The sequence below is a fragment of the Crinia signifera genome, chromosome 12 (genome assembly GCF_055691185.1).
Source record: "Crinia signifera chromosome 12, ASM5569118v1, whole genome shotgun sequence".
NCBI lineage: Eukaryota > Metazoa > Chordata > Amphibia > Anura > Myobatrachidae > Crinia > Crinia signifera.
In genome coordinates, this window is record NC_139228.1 from 8,100,938 (window position 1) to 8,119,722 (window position 18,785).

At 47.9% G+C, this 18,785-nt stretch overlaps 2 protein-coding genes across 4 annotated transcripts in view; one reads left to right on the forward strand and one right to left on the reverse strand.

The window, feature by feature from the left end:
* The window catches only part of LOC146049958 (uncharacterized), a 31,425-nt gene extending 26,259 nt beyond the window's left edge, over positions 1-5,166 (reverse strand). The window contains exons 1-2 of one of the 2 annotated variants that reach the window (XM_083166668.1): positions 5,067-5,166; positions 2,692-2,745 (exon numbers count right to left, since the gene is read on the reverse strand). The gene's annotated coding sequence lies outside the window, so the exon portion shown is untranslated. Of the gene's footprint in view, positions 1-2,691; positions 2,804-5,066 lie in introns of those variants that run through there. The other variant, XM_083166667.1, reaches the window with a different exon arrangement.
* Positions 5,167-12,623: 7,457 nt separating this feature from the next.
* Positions 12,624-18,785, forward strand: part of LOC146049715 (uncharacterized) — a 65,549-nt gene continuing 59,387 nt past the window's right edge. For both annotated transcript variants that reach the window (XM_083166311.1, XM_083166315.1), the window contains exons 1-3: positions 12,624-12,762; positions 16,447-16,764; positions 18,408-18,497. Coding sequence is in view for 1 of the 2 variants with exons in the window: in XM_083166315.1 (XP_083022441.1) it covers positions 12,717-12,762; positions 16,447-16,764; positions 18,408-18,497 (454 nt within the window). In the remaining variant the exon portion in view is untranslated. The remainder of the gene's footprint in view (positions 12,763-16,446; positions 16,765-18,407; positions 18,498-18,785) is intronic.

An 18,785-nucleotide genomic window follows, 5' to 3' on the forward strand; every position in this document is an offset into this window, starting at 1 on the left:
ATGGCACTGTGGGGGCATATGTGTATGGCACTGTGGGGGCATATGTGTATGGCACTGTGGGAGCATATCTGTGGCACTGTAGGGGCATATGTGAGGCACTGTGGGGGCATATATGTATGGCACTGTGGGGGCATATCTGGCACTGTGGGGGCATATTAGTAAACAGCATCATGTCACGACCGCTGGACACAAGCGGCGCTTACCAGTTCGGGTCCAGTGTCGGGGTCTTAGATCCCTTCATGTTGGTACCGGCTGGAGGAGTCCTGCGGGTGTTTCCCAGCGGCCGTGCCTGTCATCACCTGCCTAGCATTGTGGGTCTCCATTCCCGGGCGCCATGCTGGCTTGGCACTGTGTCTTACAGTGTGCCACCATCTTCCCATGGCCGCCCAATGGCTTTCTCTCTCTCAGTTGTGCTCGTCCAATCAGGGGCTAGCCCGGGGGATTTAATCCTTCACCTGAGAATCAGCAGACGCCAGTGTTTCGCTATCTCTTCCCAGGAGGTTACCTGCGACCTGTGCTTCCCAGTGTGCTGCTGAACCAGCTCCTGCTTCTGAGCTCCCTGCTTCCAAGTCTCCCTGTGAGTACCTGCACCAGTGTCGCCGCATCTGCGTGCTTCCAAGACTGTGCTCAATCTCCCAGTGTGTATCGGCACCAGCATCTCAGCACCGGTGTGCTTCTGAGCTCCCTGCTTCCAAGCCTTCCCTGTGAGTACCTGCACCAGAGTCTCCGCACCTGTGTGCTTCCAAGGCTGTGCTCAATCATCTCCCTGCGAGTACCTGTACCAGAGTCTCCACGCCTGGGTGCTTCCAAGACTGTGCTCTATCCGTCTTCCATTTGAGTACCTGCACCAGAGGCCATTTCCGTGTGTCTCCAGCTCTGCTGATCTCCCAGTGTGTACCTGCACCGGCGCTGCCGCATCCGTGTGTCTCCAGCTCTGCTGCTCCGCTGATCTCCCAGTGTGTACCTGCACCGGCGCTGCCGCATCCGTGAGTATCCAGCTCTGCTGCTCCGCTGATCCTCCCAGTGTGTACCTGCACTGGCGCTGCTGCATCCGTGTGTCTCCAGCTCTGCTGATCTCCCAGTGTGTGCCTGCACCGGCGCTGCCGCATCCGTGAGTCTCCAGCTATATTGTTCCATTGGGTCCCAGTGTATCCTGACACCTGTGCTTCCACCTCCGTGTATCCTCCGAACTGATTGCTCCAGTGATCTCCCCGTGTGTACTCCTGCTCCATGAACTTGTTGCTCCAGTGATCTCCCAGTGTGTACTCCTGTTCCATGAACTTGTTGCTCCAGTGTGTACTTCTGTTCCTTGGACTTATCCCATGCTTCAAGTATTAATACCTGAGACTATTATTCAATAAATGGTATTATTCATCCTAGCCTATGCGTAAGACTTATATTAAGCCTGCTACCTTCCAACCCTCAGTGTGCCCCATAGCTCCTGGTCTGCAAACGGACTCACAAAATCCACGAGTCCTGACACATCAGTTGTGCGGCAGCGGTGCGTGGGGAAGAATGTGTAATAGGCATTACGGTGTGGGGAGTATTGCGTAATTGTCATCAGTGTGGGGTCTAATGGGCATCACGGTGTGCGGCGTGATGTGTAATTGTCATCACAGTATGCGACATAATGTGTAACTGTCATCATGAATAAATAGTGTATAATGATTCAAGTAGGCTGTCATTGTTTGGCCTTAATCTGTGAGGCGTACTAGGTAACTGTCTGGGCCTTTATATTTTTATGTCACTGTGTGGCCTTCAGCCCACCAACTAAAGTGCGGGAGGACAATGACAATACCTGCGGTAACCAATGTCTGGACATGCTGGTTGCAAAGGTGAGATGTAAGGTAATTGTTTTCCTGCTAGACCACGTCCCTTATATTAAGCCACACCTTTTTTTAAATAAACCACACCCCCTATGGGGGGAGGGCGCATTTTTATTTCTTTGCCCTGGGAGCTAAATTGTCTAGAAACGGTCCTGCTTACTTACATATATTGTCCATCGGCTATGCTGCACAGCCGTCATGATATTTCTGTGAACAACGGCGTTCACAGACATATGGAAATGGGTTGGGGGACTTAATTATGTCGAGATCAGACCCCACCTGTGTGCTGACCGATGATGGGTAAAATCGATGGGCTAAAAAAACGCTCAGTGCATAAAGTGTTTTTCACCCTTTAGCAATTTATTTTTATTTTTTTTCCCCGGGGTGGAGGACTTTCCATAGCAGAACGCTATGGAAAGCCCTCCACCCCATTGCTCACCTGCTGGTAATACCAGGAGATAAGCGTCCGGGCCAGCGATGATGTGGGAGTGTGCAGCAGCTCTCATCTCTGCCCTGTACACACTGCGTGGCTCTGAAACTGGAAGCAGCTCAAACAGCAAAACTCAGCTGCTTTCAGTACAAAGTCACCCAGTGTTTCTGGGCCTTATATGTAGGTAAGCCTGGCTGGATATGTGTGTGCTATATAAAAGAAATGGTAATATATAGTCTGGGCTGTTAAACTGCTAAATGTACGGAAACCAGAATTTAAGTCCCACCCATTCCTGGTCTGCCCGGTAGGGAATTTCCCAGCATTGCCAGGGGAAGGTATTTATTAATGCTGCACCCGAGTTAGTACATGTGATATACAACACCTACTGTACTCAGCCTCTATCTGCCTAACAGAGGAAAACAGACAAATTCTCACCCTTAGACAGGAATTGTCAGACTCTTGTTCCTCACTGTAACTGCAGCGTATCATCTATAGTGAAAACAGCAACCGAAAATTACACAACAAGGAAGGAGGGAGGAGAGAGGAGGGAAGGGGAGGAGAAATGTACTACTAAAGATTTTGGGGGTTATTCTGGATGATTCTCAAGGCTGCGAATTTGCAGCTTTGCAAATCCACAAAACCCCTCCGGGAATGAACGTCCACCCTCCCCCTTTCACAGCCCGGGTTCGCCCGCACAGGCTGCGAATGGATGGACTCCAGGGTTGCCGACTCTCCCGGAATTTCCGTGAGACTCCTGGAATCCTGGGACATCTCACGGACTCCCGGAAGAGGGTCCCTTTCTCCCGCAGCTGCTGCTTCGCGTCCCCTATATGTATACTGCGCATGCGCGATGACGCCATTGACACGTCACACGATGAACCTGCTCCATACACATCGCGGCGATAGTACCTGCATCTAGCTAGGAGACCTCCCCGATCTCCGCACAGTACAGTGTGGAAGTGAAGCCGGCCCTAGCAGCAACAGGTGCGGCTTCCACTTCCCTCCTCCAGGCAGTGTACAGCTAGTACACGGAGCACACACAGGGGTTTATTCTAGTTCATTCTTTCTGACAAAATCCTTCTTAAATGGACAAAACCATGTGCACTACAGGGGGGCAGATGTAATATGTGCAGATAGAATTAGATTTGGGTGAGTTATTTTGTTTCTGTGCAGGGAAAATACTGACTGCTTTATTTTACACTGCAATATAGATCTCACTTTGAAGAAAAACCCCACCCAAATCTAATTCTCTCTGCACAAGTTATATCTGCCCCACCTGCAGTGCACATGGTTTTGTCCATCTAAGAAGGATTTTGTCAGAAAGAATGAACTAGAATAACCCCCACGGAGACTGCAGCACTGAGATACTCTAGGCTTCTGTGTGAGTTCCCAGCAGCAGATATCCCCAAAATCACTTAACGTAAACAGTGCCCAAGCAGCAGCACAGTTGCTGCAATAATATCATCCTCTCCCTTATTGAGTCTGAACTCCTCCAGAGAGTTACATGTTTTGAGCTTCATGCAGTGGTCGAAGTGGAAATTTTGAAGTGGGGGTATGGAAATTTTGAAGTGGGGGTATGGAAAAGTAAAGAGTGAATATAGTGCGCGCCTTCGGACACCCCCCTGTCCATCAACGTCCCCTGCCAGACTGCCCCGTTGTACAGGGGTATTACAAAAGCACAATATGCGCTGCTGAGTGATCAGAGAGCATTTTTTTTTTATCTTCAGATTAAAGTGGCGGTATGCCATACCCCCGTATACCGCCCCACTTCGACCACTGGCTTCATGCATATAGGGCACATTCCAAAACCATATAACCCTTTCAGGACTACAGTGCAGGTGATCCACAAATATATTTTCTGATTGGTTGCGGACCATATTAATAGTTTATTGTAAGTCCCTAGGAAGCTTTCCAGGTGCAATTACCATCCTAAAGTGTCGATAAACGCAACATGTTTTACTGATACGGCAGTCCAGTAACTTTATTTTATCACAACAAACTATGGAGATGTTTAACCCAGCTTCAGGAAACGTTTTACGTTAGTTTAAACTGGATCATGTATTTTATGCACTTCTTACAGAATAGACTTTAGGGAGGTTCGTTCAAGCTACTTTTGGAACGTCCTTCCGTTAACTTGTCATAACTTGAGGATAAGGTATTGCCTTCAAACTATCTGCGCTCGCCAACCATATTTGAGGAATGTAATCCTCCCTCTGGCTAATAATGTCTCTATCTCCTCTCAAGTTATCACGCTGCCCTCTTTCCCTTCACTGTCTTTTCGGTGATGTTGCTGTAAAACTATACTGTACCATTGTATAGCACATTAGTTTAGCATTGAGCACTTAAGAGTTAACCTCCTCAGTGGTGAGGGTTACTTAAATAACTGAGCAGTTCCTTTTGTAGTGGTATAGGGGAAGGTAGAGATAGATTTCCCACTACAATCTTGCTGAAATCAGGCGTTAATCAGTCCCTGTAAATATGGCTCTGCCTTTATTTATTCCTATATAATTGCTGAGAGGCAGCAGTTGATATGGGGGGCAATCTCCAAGGCTGGTGTAGTAACTGTTCATGCAACCTATCGTCTCTCCTTCACTAAGGACAGAATGTTGGTGGAGCTGTCCCAAATGTAGTCTTTCTGTGTGACTGCTGCTGCTGGAAGGGGAATGCCTGCCTTCTCCTCAGCGACTCCTTTTTTTTTTTTAAGAGATAGGCTGTAATGTAAGGGGCCGTCCTAAGTGTTGCCACATGCTGAACTAGGTATAGGCCACGGTGACTATTGCGGGGGTAGGACAGTGGGTGTGCTTACTCACACGGAGGCTGGAGCTTCATTCACCGCGCCCCTTCCTTCTTCTGCTCTGCTGCAGGGCCTGGTCAATCACCGCCCCTGTTGCCGCCTCATCGACGCTTCTCAGGATGATGACGCGGCCCGCCTCCTTGTGACGCTGCCGCCCACCTCCGGAACTCGCCGCCGGGATGATCTCTGCCAAACTTTTTCTCTCTCCTCAGCCGTTAACGGCTGTACCCTTTTATAACTTTCCCCTCGCGCTCACCTGTTCTCCCGCTTCTACCACGAGCTCTGCAACTTTATTTAACTGTACATCCATATAAGTGGTTAACCCCTCTGTACGGGGTATTTTACAGGACCCTGCGGTTAGTCTCTCTTTGGGTGGTTTAAACCATTCTTCCCCGGGAGGGGGGTCGCAGTGATATCGATTAAAGAACCACTCTTTGCTTCCTCCTATGGGGGTTTTCTTTTGCCTTCCGTGAAGGCATGAGACATATTGCTTTACACTAAAGTCCATGTTGTCCTCTGTGAGGGATTTCAGTTTGTTTTTTTTCCTATGGAAGACACAATTGCCTTCTGTGAAGGCACTGTGTAATGGGTATGGGTAAAATCCGGAATCGGATAAGACACCGGAATGCCGGACTGGACATCAAACTCTGCATTCCGGAGCATGTAGTATCCGGTCCGGGGGTGTCCTGTCCGGGGGTGCTCCATCTGATGAGGCTGCTCTCGCACCTGTCACCTGGGAGAGGAGAGGGGGGAGAATACAGCCTCACCGCATGGTCCGGGGGTGTAATAAAAACTGGAACGTTCCAGACCACACAGGGAGGCTGTAATCTCCCCTTCCCCATGTCCCTGGTGTGAGCAATCACAGGCATCCCCCCGGACAAGACACCCCCCGCATGGGACACCCCTCGGACCAGACACTATAAGCTCCGGAATGCAGATAAGCTGTCCTGCCATCACTATAGCTCCACTGTGAGATTAACGGGCAGGCACGCTGACTACGAGCGCAGCCTTACCCTGTGACAGTTTATTCAGTTTGCATCAATAGCGGCATTTGGGCTTTTACGGATGACTGTTTTAAAAGCACATGCATAACAGCATCGCATAATTAACAAGCCCAAGAGCTATACAATATTTGCAATAATACTGATCCGTCTGTATACATACTTGCCACCTGACAGGTTATTCAGTTTGCAGAAATAGCGGCATTTAGGCTTTGACGGATGTCTGTTTTAAATGCATATGCATAACAGCATCGCATAATTAACAAACCTTAAAGCTATAAAATATTTGCAATAATACTGAACTGTCTGTATACATAATTGCCATCTGGCATTGTCTTACTGTCAAGACACGGGTTGACACGCTGAGCATTAGCGCTGTTTTACCCGCTGACAGTCTTTGGGTTACTAATCAACATAGAGGCTTATGATAAACGATTGTTGAGATGCTGGAGCATTGCAGCATCATATTATCAAACTAGCCCAATAGTAACTAAATACCTACACCATTGCCTAACTCCCTTTATGTACACACTGTCCCGTCACTGCTTCTGTCCCACTGTGGAATCACAGGCAGGCACGCTGGATGTCAGCGTTGTCTCAGTCGCTGACAGTTTGGTTTACAGAAACTATTTACAATTGAAGCTGTAATTAATGCTTATCTATATATGACATCATAGCAATGTTACATTGCTATTTCAGCCCTGCAGCAATAAAGTATTTGTACTATCAATAAATAATATTACACGCCGTTGTGCTGTTTTATACTGATAGATTGGAATAAAACCTGGTAATTGGAGGCAATTAATAGCCTCTAACCAGATTAAATCAATATCAGCAGAAACCAAGCCCATGTCAACAAGGCATATCTACATCAAAGTGTCTACACATATTGGTAAACAGCACTACAAGCAGAACAATAATATTTTTTGGTTCGCAAATTAGCGGTATTAAAGCCTGGATGAATGACTGCTTGGATGCGATAGCAAAAGCAGCATTATACAATCCAAAAGCCTGAAAGCTATATAATTATTTGCACTCTGACCAAACTGTCTATTAACACACTGACTTGTCACTGCTGTTGTCTTGCTGTGAAACCACAGGCAGGCACACTGAACATCAGCGCTGATTTATTTGCTGATAGCTTGGTTTGCAACAAACTAATGACATTGGAGGCTGTTATGAATATTTGTCTTTCTGTGACATCATAAACAACGTCACATCGGTACTTCAACTCTGCAGTAAATCTGTACCAGCAATAAAGAATTATAAGTATCTACATTACATACTGTTGCGCTACCTTACACTGATAGATTGTAACTAGACCTGATAATTGGAGGTAATCAAAGCCCCTAACCAGATCAGTTCGATATCAGCAGAAATCAATTAAATGTCAGCAAGACATATCAACACTAAAGTGTCTACACACTGATATATCAGCAAACAGGCAGATACACACGCCGTCTTGCTATCTTCACTGTCTTATTGTAAAACAGCTTTGGTTCGCTAATTAGCGGTATTTAGGCTTTGACGAGTGACTGCATTGGATGCAATAGCATAAGCAGTCTTACACAAGCAACAAGCCCGAAAATTATTTACACTATTTACCAAACTGTTTCTGTAGACACACTGTCTTGTCATTACTATTGTCCCGCGGTGAAATCACAGGCAGGCACGCTGAACATCAGCGCTGACTTTCTTGCTGACAGCTTGATTTATGAAAATCAATAATATGTGAGACTGTAAGTAATGTCTATCTATTTGTAGCAGCATAGCAGCACTACAACATTAACAAGGTTTACAGCTACATAGTTTCTTGATTATCACCAAATTATCTATAAGAACACACTGTCTTGCCAATATACGCTAACAGATTAAAATAGAACCAGATCATTGGAGCTAATTAAAGCCCCGTACTGAGTCATCTCAATATTTAGCACAAGACAACGTATCATTGAACAAGTTATATCTACACAAAAGTGTCGACACATTATAATCTGCTATAAGCGTGACTAAAAGACAGGTGTAGATATAGGGAGAAATCTGGTAACACATGTCAAGTATTTGATTCAGTGCTAGGAGTGAAGACAGCTACTAGTGTATACGAGGTTCTTTCCCACACTTTGTAGCAGAGACTGTTTTCAATAGACGCTAACACTGAATCATTATTAAAGAGACTTATTAAAAGCACACAAGCGAGTCCCCACATGTGCTGTTTTTAACACGCACTATCTTGCACTTTGTCTGTCAATTTTTGTGTTTTGGTTTTATATATTTCGCAGTTTTTAAATAAATAAATTAAAGGTTAATTTTTATTGACTCTAATTAATTCTCTCTGGTGCACCACAAACAAGACACACGTTCTCTTTCTCCATATTCTCACCTCCGGAACTCGCCGCCGGGCCGGGATGATCTCTGCCAAACTTTTTCTCTCTCCTCAGCCGTTAACGGCTGTACCCTTTTATAACTTTCCCTCGCGCTCACCTGTTCTCCCGCTTCTACCACGAGCTCTGCAACTTTATTTAACTGTACATCCATATAAGTGGTTAACCCCTCTGTACGGGGTATTTTACAGGACCCTGCGGTTAGTCTCTCTTTGGGTGGTTTAAACCATTCTTCCCCGGGAGGGGGGTCGCAGTGATATCGATTAAAGAACCACTCTTTGCTTCCTCCTATGGGGGTTTTCTTTTGCCTTCCGTGAAGGCATGAGACATATTGCTTTACACTAAAGTCCATGTTGTCCTCTGTGAGGGATTTCAGTTTGTTTTTTTTCCTATGGAAGACACAATTGCCTTCTGTGAAGGCACTGTGTAATGGGTATGGGTAAAATCCGGAATCGGATAAGACACCGGAATGCCGGACTGGACATCAAACTCTGCTTTCCGGAGCATGTAGTATCCGGTCCGGGGGTGTCCTGTCCGGGGGTGCTCCATCTGATGAGGCTGCTCTCGCACCTGTCACCTGGGAGAGGAGAGGGGGGAGAATACAGCCTCACCGCATGGTCCGGGGGTGTAATAAAAACTGGAACGGTCCAGACCACACGGGGAGGCTGTAATCTCCCCTTCCCCATGTCCCTGGTGTGAGCAATCACAGGCATCCCCCCGGACAAGACACCCCCCGCATGGGACACCCCTCGGACCAGACACTATAAGCTCCGGAATGCAGAGTTTGATGTCTGGTCCGGCGTTCCGATGTCTTATCCGGGTCCGGTTTTTACTTAGTCCCCTGTGTAATATATATGCATATCCAAATGTCCACCACATTTTCAATGTTCCCCCCATGGGGTACCATATATTTATGAACAAAAACAGTATCTTATATTAAGAACCTGTAGTATGGCATCATATGCCTGTTAAACCTGCATGGGCATTACACATGCGCTATCTGTCACCCAGTGTACTGTATGCCCTCTCTGTCACCCAGTGTATGCCCTCTCTGTCACCCAGTGTATGCCCTCTCTGTCACCCAGTGTATGCCCTCTCTGTCACCCACTGTATGCCCTCTCTGTCACCCAGTGTATGCCCTCTCTGTCACCCAGTGTATGCCCTCTCTGTCACCCAGTGTATGCCCCTCTGTCCCCCAGTGTATGCCCCTCTGTCCCCCAGTGTATGCCCTCTCTGTCACCCAGTGTATGCCCTCTCTGTCACCCAGTGTATGCCCTCTCTGTCACCCAGTGTATGCCCTCTCTGTCACCCAGTGTATGCCCCTCTGTCCCCCAGTGTATGCCCCTCTGTCCCCCAGTGTATGCCCCTCTGTCCCCCAGTGTATGCCCCCTCTGTCACCCAGTGTATGCCCCCTCTGTCCCCCAGTGTATGCCCTCTCTGTCACCCAGTGTATGCCCTCTCTGTCACCCAGTGTATGCCCTCTGTCACCCAGTGTATGCCCTCTCTGTCACCCAGTGTATGCCCTCTCTGTCACCCAGTGTATGCCCTCTCTGTCACCCAGTGTATGCCCTCTCTGTCACCCAGTGTATGCCCTCTCTGTCACCCAGTGTATGCCCTCTCTGTCACCCAGTGTATGCCCTCTCTGTCACCCAGTGTATGCCCTCTGTCACCCAGTGTATGCCCTCTCTGTCACCCAGTGTATGCCCTCTCTGTCACCCAGTGTATGCCCTCTCTGTCACCCAGTGTATGCCCTCTCTGTCACCCAGTGTATGCCCTCTCTGTCACCCAGTGTATGCCCTCTCTGTCACCCAGTGTATGCCCTCTCTGTCACCCAGTGTATGCCCTCTCTGTCACCCAGTGTATGCCCTCTCTGTTACCCAGTGTATGCCCTCTCTGTCACCCAGTGTATGCCCTCTCTGTCCCCCAGTGTATGCCCTCTCTGTCACCCAGTGTATGCCCCTCTCTGTCACCCAGTGTATGCCCTCTCTGTCACCCAGTGTATGCCCTCTGTCACCCAGTGTATGCCCTCTCTGTCACCCAGTGTATGCCCTCTCTGTCACCCAGTGTATGCCCTCTCTGTCACCCAGTGTATGCCCTCTCTGTCACCCAGTGTATGCCCTCTCTGTCACCCAGTGTATGCCCTCTCTGTCACCCAGTGTATGCCCTCTCTGTCACCCAGTGTATGCCCTCTCTGTCACCCAGTGTATGCCCTCTCTGTCACCCAGTGTATGCCCTCTCTGTCACCCAGTGTATGCCCTCTCTGTCACCCAGTGTATGCCCTCTCTGTCACCCAGTGTATGCCCCCTCTGTCCCCCAGTGTATGCCCTCTCTGTCACCCAGTGTATGCCCTCTCTGTCACCCAGTGTATGCCCTCTCTGTCACCCAGTGTATGCCCTCTCTGTCACCCAGTGTATGCCCTGTCACCCAGTGTATGCCCTCTCTGTCCCCCAGTGTATGCCCTCTCTGTCACCCAGTGTATGCCCTCTCTGTCACCCAGTGTATGCCCTCTCTGTCACCCAGTGTATGCCCTCTCTGTCACCCAGTGTATGCCCTCTCTGTCACCCAGTGTATGCCCTCTCTGTCACCCAGTGTATGCCCTCTCTGTCACCCAGTGTATGCCCTCTCTGTCACCCAGTGTATGCCCTCTCTGTCACCCAGTGTATGCCCTCTCTGTCACCCAGTGTATGCCCTCTCTGTCACCCAGTGTATGCCCTCTCTGTCACCCAGTGTATGCCCTCTCTGTCACCCAGTGTATGCCCCCTCTGTCCCCCAGTGTATGCCCTCTCTGTCACCCAGTGTATGCCCTCTCTGTCACCCAGTGTATGCCCTCTCTGTCACCCAGTGTATGCCCTCTCTGTCACCCAGTGTATGCCCTGTCACCCAGTGTATGCCCTCTCTGTCACCCAGTGTATGCCCCTCTCTGTCACCCAGTGTATGCCCTCTCTGTCCCCCAGTGTATGCCCTCTCTGTCACCCAGTGTATGCCCTCTCTGTCACCCAGTGTATGCCCTCTCTGTCACCCAGTGTATGCCCTCTCTGTCACCCAGTGTATGCCCTCTCTGTCACCCAGTGTATGCCCTCTCTGTCACCCAGTGTATGCCCTCTCTGTCACCCAGTGTATGCCCTCTCTGTCACCCAGTGTATGCCCTCTCTGTCACCCAGTGTATGCCCTCTCTGTCACCCAGTGTATGCCCTCTCTGTCACCCAGTGTATGCCCTCTCTGTCACCCAGTGTATGCCCTCTCTGTCACCCAGTGTATGCCCTCTCTGTTACCCAGTGTATGCCCTCTCTGTCACCCAGTGTATGCCCTCTCTGTCCCCCAGTGTATGCCCTCTCTGTCACCCAGTGTATGCCCCTCTCTGTCACCCAGTGTATGCCCTCTCTGTCACCCAGTGTATGCCCTCTGTCACCCAGTGTATGCCCTCTCTGTCACCCAGTGTATGCCCTCTCTGTCACCCAGTGTATGCCCTCTCTGTCACCCAGTGTATGCCCTCTCTGTCACCCAGTGTATGCCCTCTCTGTCACCCAGTGTATGCCCTCTCTGTCACCCAGTGTATGCCCTCTCTGTCACCCAGTGTATGCCCTCTCTGTCACCCAGTGTATGCCCTCTCTGTCACCCAGTGTATGCCCTCTCTGTCACCCAGTGTATGCCCTCTCTGTCACCCAGTGTATGCCCTCTCTGTCACCCAGTGTATGCCCCCTCTGTCCCCCAGTGTATGCCCTCTCTGTCACCCAGTGTATGCCCTCTCTGTCACCCAGTGTATGCCCTCTCTGTCACCCAGTGTATGCCCTCTCTGTCACCCAGTGTATGCCCTGTCACCCAGTGTATGCCCTCTCTGTCCCCCAGTGTATGCCCTCTCTGTCACCCAGTGTATGCCCTCTCTGTCACCCAGTGTATGCCCTCTCTGTCACCCAGTGTATGCCCTCTCTGTCACCCAGTGTATGCCCTCTCTGTCACCCAGTGTATGCCCTCTCTGTCACCCAGTGTATGCCCTCTCTGTCACCCAGTGTATGCCCTCTCTGTTACCCAGTTTATGCCCTCTCTGTCACCCCTTTTTGGCAGGGGGGAACAAAATGTATAGTTACACCACTGCCTGGTGGCATTTAGTAGAAAAGGGAGCATGTTTTGTCTAGTTTCACTATGACACCTCCATCCGGTCACTGGCTTCTCTTGGTTGTGTTGCAGCAGAGTGTAAGGTGGTGCGATCACACCTAACCCCCCACAGCTGATAATATAACAGGATAAGGGCATTCTGCAGACATCTCATCCTCAGCACGGTATAACATGTATCTCCTCCTGGGTGGCGTCGTGTATCTGTATCTTCAGAACAGTGAGTAACGTCTCTGTGATCTATATGTGCAGTGTTATAGGGGCCCGTTTATCATGTATAGCACTGATAATGCGATCTGGGAGGAATATTACCACCTAGGATCGCATTGTAAAATGCGATCATATCATCTAGATGTATCAAGGGTGCAGGGACAGGAGGTCTGCGCATGTGCGGTTATTTGCTGACTTCTGGCGTCTATTCCCGGAGCCAGGTGGGCTGGGGGCATGCTAGAAGCTTACAGAGCCTCTGGGCCATGCCCCCACAGCCTCAAAATGGGGGCGCGGCCTCACGGGATGAGGCAAGTTATAAACTTTTTGGCAGGCCACGCCCCGTAATTCAGTAATAACCCATATGTCCCTCTTCCCGGTGACTGAAAGTTGGGAGGTATGTAACACAAGGGCGTAACTACCATAGGTGCAAGGGGTGCAACTGCTATGGGGCCCAGAGCTGAAGGGGGCCCATCTTTGCTGTCTAAGTAATATGATTTACATACATTTGTCACAATCAGTTGCTAAATAGGGGGCCCTTACAAACTTTTGCTATGGGGCCTACGGATGTCTAGTTACGCCACTGACCATTGTAACATAATAAGTTTCACCCAAATGTATCTACAGGCGTGCGCAAATTGAGTGTTAGGGGTGCACAGGCACCCCCAAATGCTGTGCCCACCCTTATGAACACCTCCCTGCCACTAGCAATACCAGCAATACCTTTTACCAATGACTTTTTTTATACCTGTATTCCATTAAAAGAAGCGCCCATCAATCAATTGTGTTTTGCATTGTTAATTGTACTAGTCCATTGTTATATAATTATATTGTTCAACCTGCATCATCCATATATGTTTTTGACTTTATTTGCATGTACTGTTACACAGAGTAATAAGGAGATTAAAACTGAAATAGGCCGGAGATTATGGTGTGGCTGAGAGATGTTTTATATCAGGGGTGGCCAAAACGTTGATCGCAATCTACCGGTAGATCACAGAGTTCTCGCCGGTAGATAGCAACCAACTCCTGACTCTGAGGCCTCTCAAACAAGGAGAAGCTAAGCTCTCCCAGTAATGCACTGCAGTGTGCAGCTGACGTAATGACGTCACCCGCGCATCCACACACTGCATGTGAAGAGCCTGCCGGAGCTGCCAGCATCCGCCCCCTGTGACCACCACTCCGGCAACAAGTCCCTATCCGCGGGCGATCTCAGGGGAAATGCACATCCACCCCCGAATGTGGTGGGAAACCCGGCAATTACCACTCCCCTCCTCTAATTACCGGTAACCACCATCGTGTCGCTCCACGGCGTACTGTGCCCTGAGGATCGGTGCTGGTCATGTAGGACCCCGGAGCAGCCCTTCCTCCGCTCTCCCTGCAATGTCTTAGAGTTAGGGAAACTAAAGTTGAAACTACAGACAGGCACAGCGCAGCCACATCCCCGGGAGCAGAACTGAATTGATTTTCCTGAGCAGCAGTAACCCTTTGAGAACCCCTCAGGTGAGAGACCGGAATCTGCTATCTTGGTTGAGCAGACGTCTCAACCAAGACAGCCTGTGGATGCTGCTTTCTTGATGAATTTACCAAGCTCCAGTGTGCCCCAGCTGCCCGCCCAGATTGGGCAGCCAGAATGCCGCAGGACCAAAATTTTACTTATTTTCTGTTCCTCATTATATCTTGTTTGAATATTTAATAATGTCCTTATATAATTACCTGGTAATATGCTTTTATAGCCTGTCTTTTGTAAGTGCCATATTGATTGTTATTTACGCTGCTCAGTTCTACATTTCCGTGTATTTGGCTATAATACCATTTTCTATTATGGGGGAAATGTAATAGGATGAGAGAATCAGAAAGTGAGAGATTTGGTAAGAAGTCTCCAGTTTTTTTTTTTAAAGCGGAAATCATTTACACTGCAAGATCAGACTGGTTTGCCGCTTTAAAAAAATGGGAGATTTCTTACCTGGCTTGCTGCTCACTGTCACCACTCGCCCTGTCAGTATTCAGCTGCCCCCCTCCCCAATACGCCAATTCCCCCTCGCTCCGTTTTTGAGCAAGGGGGAATCGGCGTATGCGGCTGCTACCTGCGGCTAAATACAGCGGGTTTGCTGCATTAGCCGCGGGTCTCGCTGTTTGGGGGAATCCTCGCCGTCCTGTGACAGCGAGGTTTCCCCCGGAACATTGAATAGGGCGAGCGGCCGATGAGGGGGTTAAACAGCGAGGATGACTGGTTTTTTGAGATTCTCGCTGTTTAACCCCCTTCGCCGGCTGCGGCGAGTGGCATTGAATATGGCACATGGTCTCTGTAAATCACCTGGATGGTTATTTTGCTATCATTTTTTTGGTATTGCTTTATTATGTTCTGATGGTGTATTTCATATAATGCCTCTATAAAAAATATTTATTTTGGGGAAAAAGAGTTTGGTGGTGTGAAAAGAAGATGGGCGCATACTTGCCAGCAGGGCTGCCATCAGAAGTTGTGGGCCCGGGACTGACAAAATAGGCAGGGCCCTTCTTCCCTTTCTCCAAAACCTAGCTTGCCTGATGAGACCTCCAATGGCCTCATTATTTAACCTCTACATTGCCTCAAGGAAATGTGAACAAATTATACCTTATACTCCAGTCCTGGGCTGCTTTCTGTCTGGGCCATTCTTCCTATGAGCTTCAGGATATTCCTTGGACCAATTATTGAATCTTCTGTGAACTAACCTCAGCGTCCTTCTTCTCTATTCCTCTATTTCTCTGATACTGAAGCTGGCCACTAGTGCGATTTGGCCACTTTCAGCTGATACTGACGAATCGGGATGAGAAATCCGATGAAAAGTGGCAAATCGTTTTTGTTCTGTCTCCCATTACGATCCAATGCGCTGTCCCATAAGCATCGGAGTTAGAGATCGGAGGTGCTGCGCATAAGATCTGACGGATCGGACAGCCTCCGGCAGCTGTGGATAGGCTCGCATATGATATATCGTATGTGATCCAGCTGCCAGGAAACTTCTGGGCAGTTCAAGAGGGAATCGGCTGCAACTTCTCAGTAATGTATGGGTGCCTTAACCTCAGCTTCAAAGTCCAGTATTTGTATCTGCAACATTACTTAGTCTACCTGCCAGCCCCAAAGACGATTATTTGGACTGATACTTTCTTTTTTTGTCATTGTCCTGTTTTTTCTTCATAAGAAAAAACTTTATTTAACCAACTTGATTTCATCCCAAAATTATTGTGTCTGCAGTGATTTCTGAGTCCATTCACACCCCCAACTCAATATGAGGCATTATTAGGACTGTAAAGGGTTTATGATATTATGTGGCCAGATGACCCTGCTTTACTCTTTCCTATGCAGTAGGATTTACCTCATTTTGCTTTGATGGTATTTAAATCACCTTTACCCTTTTAATTTTTCAAAATAGGTGTGAAAATTGCCAAGCAAACATCTTTATTTATCATAATGACCTGTAATGTCACCATATATAGGAAATAAAATCTTTTATTACACAACATTTTTTATTTGAATTTATATAACAAATGTGAGCGACGCCGGACTTTATAGCCGATATTTTGCGCATCTCACAGAGATGTTGTCACTCAAAAGGTCTTTTAGCTTTATGTAGTTTATTACTCATGGGAAACACATTGTGACAAAAAGTGATATAATTAATGTAATCTTTCTTCTGTTAATTCTTGTGCTTTCATTCAGTATTAGATGTGTCGGGTGCATCCTGTGGAGAGAGCAGAGACGTGTGCGGCACAGAGGGAGGAAATGTGACACTACCTGTGGGTCGGACTGGGATCAGAGACATCACCTGGGTGGCTGGTATGAGTCCTATTGCAAGAACACAGACGGGTGGTCCTGTTGTAGTGCGAAATAATCTCTACATAGGGCGACTGAGCGTCACATCCAATGGATCCCTAATTATAACCAATCTGTCCAGAGAGGACCAGGGGAACTACACAGCTAATATCCAGAGACAGCCATCAGGACAATGCACACAGATATATAATCTCACAGTACATGGTAAGTCATTGTCACTCACCGGTCTATAATGCCGAATGTATCGTTAAGCTGAGAAAAAGCAGTTGCTCCGATCCAATAGTTCCCACCCAGAAGGTAAATGACCATTGCAGAAATGGCTTTTTCACAAAGCGTGATACATTCGCAGAACTATTTGCAAAAACCTGAACATTGAAGAGTACTTCCTATTCTGCCCAGTCAGCAGATGGCCACCCGAAAACCGCCTGACAAAACACCCACAAAATGCCAGGTTTCCATCTCTAAACACTGGCTTTCTATCTGTTACGGACCTACCGGTCCCTTCTCCAGATATGTCATTCTGAGTAGCACCGGCAGTGACTTGGGGGTCCCTCTAGACACACAGGGTCATACATATACGGTCACTGCCACCAGCACAAGCCCAGTTTAAGCTTTCCGCATGCAAGGTACGCTTGTGCGCGCACCTGAACACACAATACAATATATTAAAAAACGTCAGCAAATAGGCGTAAATAACACAGATTTCAGAACTAGAAATTATTTATTTCCAAGAATAGTTCAGAGCTTTAGTTACAAAAATGGTTACAAAGATGGTTAAATATATTTTAAGAATACACACAGAGTAATACAATCTCAGACAAAATAAAAGGAATAAAAGTACAGAAGCCTAACTTACACACAAGTATAGTAGTGTGTTGTGGGGGAATTTCACAGGTAAAGTAGCTTGGTGCATCCCCAGCACTAATAGCTGGTTCCCGCAAGGAAATGAACCCAGGTAGTGTAGTTATACCTGATGGCAGCTCCCCTCATCCCTCCCACCTTCCAGAGTTTTAACCCGCTCAATGCTGAACACTAATGAATTTCCCCTAACTCCCAAGCAATTGATTCTGTACATGAGAGGGGGAGTAGTCCTGAGAAATTCCATTCTCCTTCTAAGTATCTGTAACTAAAGGATTTACTATGTTTACTCAAAAACTCCCCAGGCCTGGTTTATGAAGGAGAGATCTTATCTCATCCTGGGCGAGATGTACCTCGATGTGCCTTGAAAAGTGATCAAATATAGAGTGATAAACCATTAACCAATCAGCTCTTGCCTGTCATTTTTTAAACACAGTCTGTGACATGGCAGTTAGCAGCTGATTGGTTGGTCGTTTATCACTCACATCTGGCGCCCTGGTTCCAGAAAGTTTGTCAAGTATGCGTTAAGGCAGGGGTTCCCAATCTTTTTTTAATCATGGCACCCTAGAGTATAAGAATTTTTTTCGCGGCACCCCTAGGCCAAATTTATTTTAATTAGATTAGATTTATATGCTATTGTTAGGGTCAGTTATGTGGAAAAGGGCAGGAATTGCTTCTGTTTGTACACATTTTATAATTGGCAGCCACCAGCACTGGTTTTGCTTATAAATAATTAACCATTAATAATTTTAGTTGGTCCTGGACCACCAACCCAGGGCACCCCTGCATGTGTCCCGAGGCACCCCAGGGAGCCACGGCGCACAGTTTGGGAACCACTGCCTTAAGGGGTTGGAAAGTGGGTATTGGTGGCAATATGGGGGAGAGTGGGGGTATGTTGAAGTTTTGCCTAGGGTGCTGTGAAGCCTTACACCGGCCCTGTCTGATTCTGATCCATTTACATCTGGGGACTGGTTCTGATCCTGCATTAGGTGTGTCGGGTGCATCCTGCGGAGAGGAGGGAGGACATGTGACGCTGCCTGTGGTTCAAACTGGGATCAGAGATGTCTGCTGGGGGACTGGTAAGAGATTTTTTGCTATGACAAAGCCGGGCTGTGAATTGTCACATCTGATGGATCCATCATTATAATGAATATGTCCAGAGAAGATCAAGGGATCTATACACAAATGATTATAGGTGGAGAGCTATCGGGGCAATGTATAGAAATGTACAATCTCAGAGTATATGGTAAATTATGTTCGGGTGCCGGACGGGATCCCGACAGTCATTTACCCAACGTCGGGATCCCGACTGTTAATACACAGACAGGCGGGTTCCTGACGGCCAGCGGCTATTCTCCCTCGTGGGG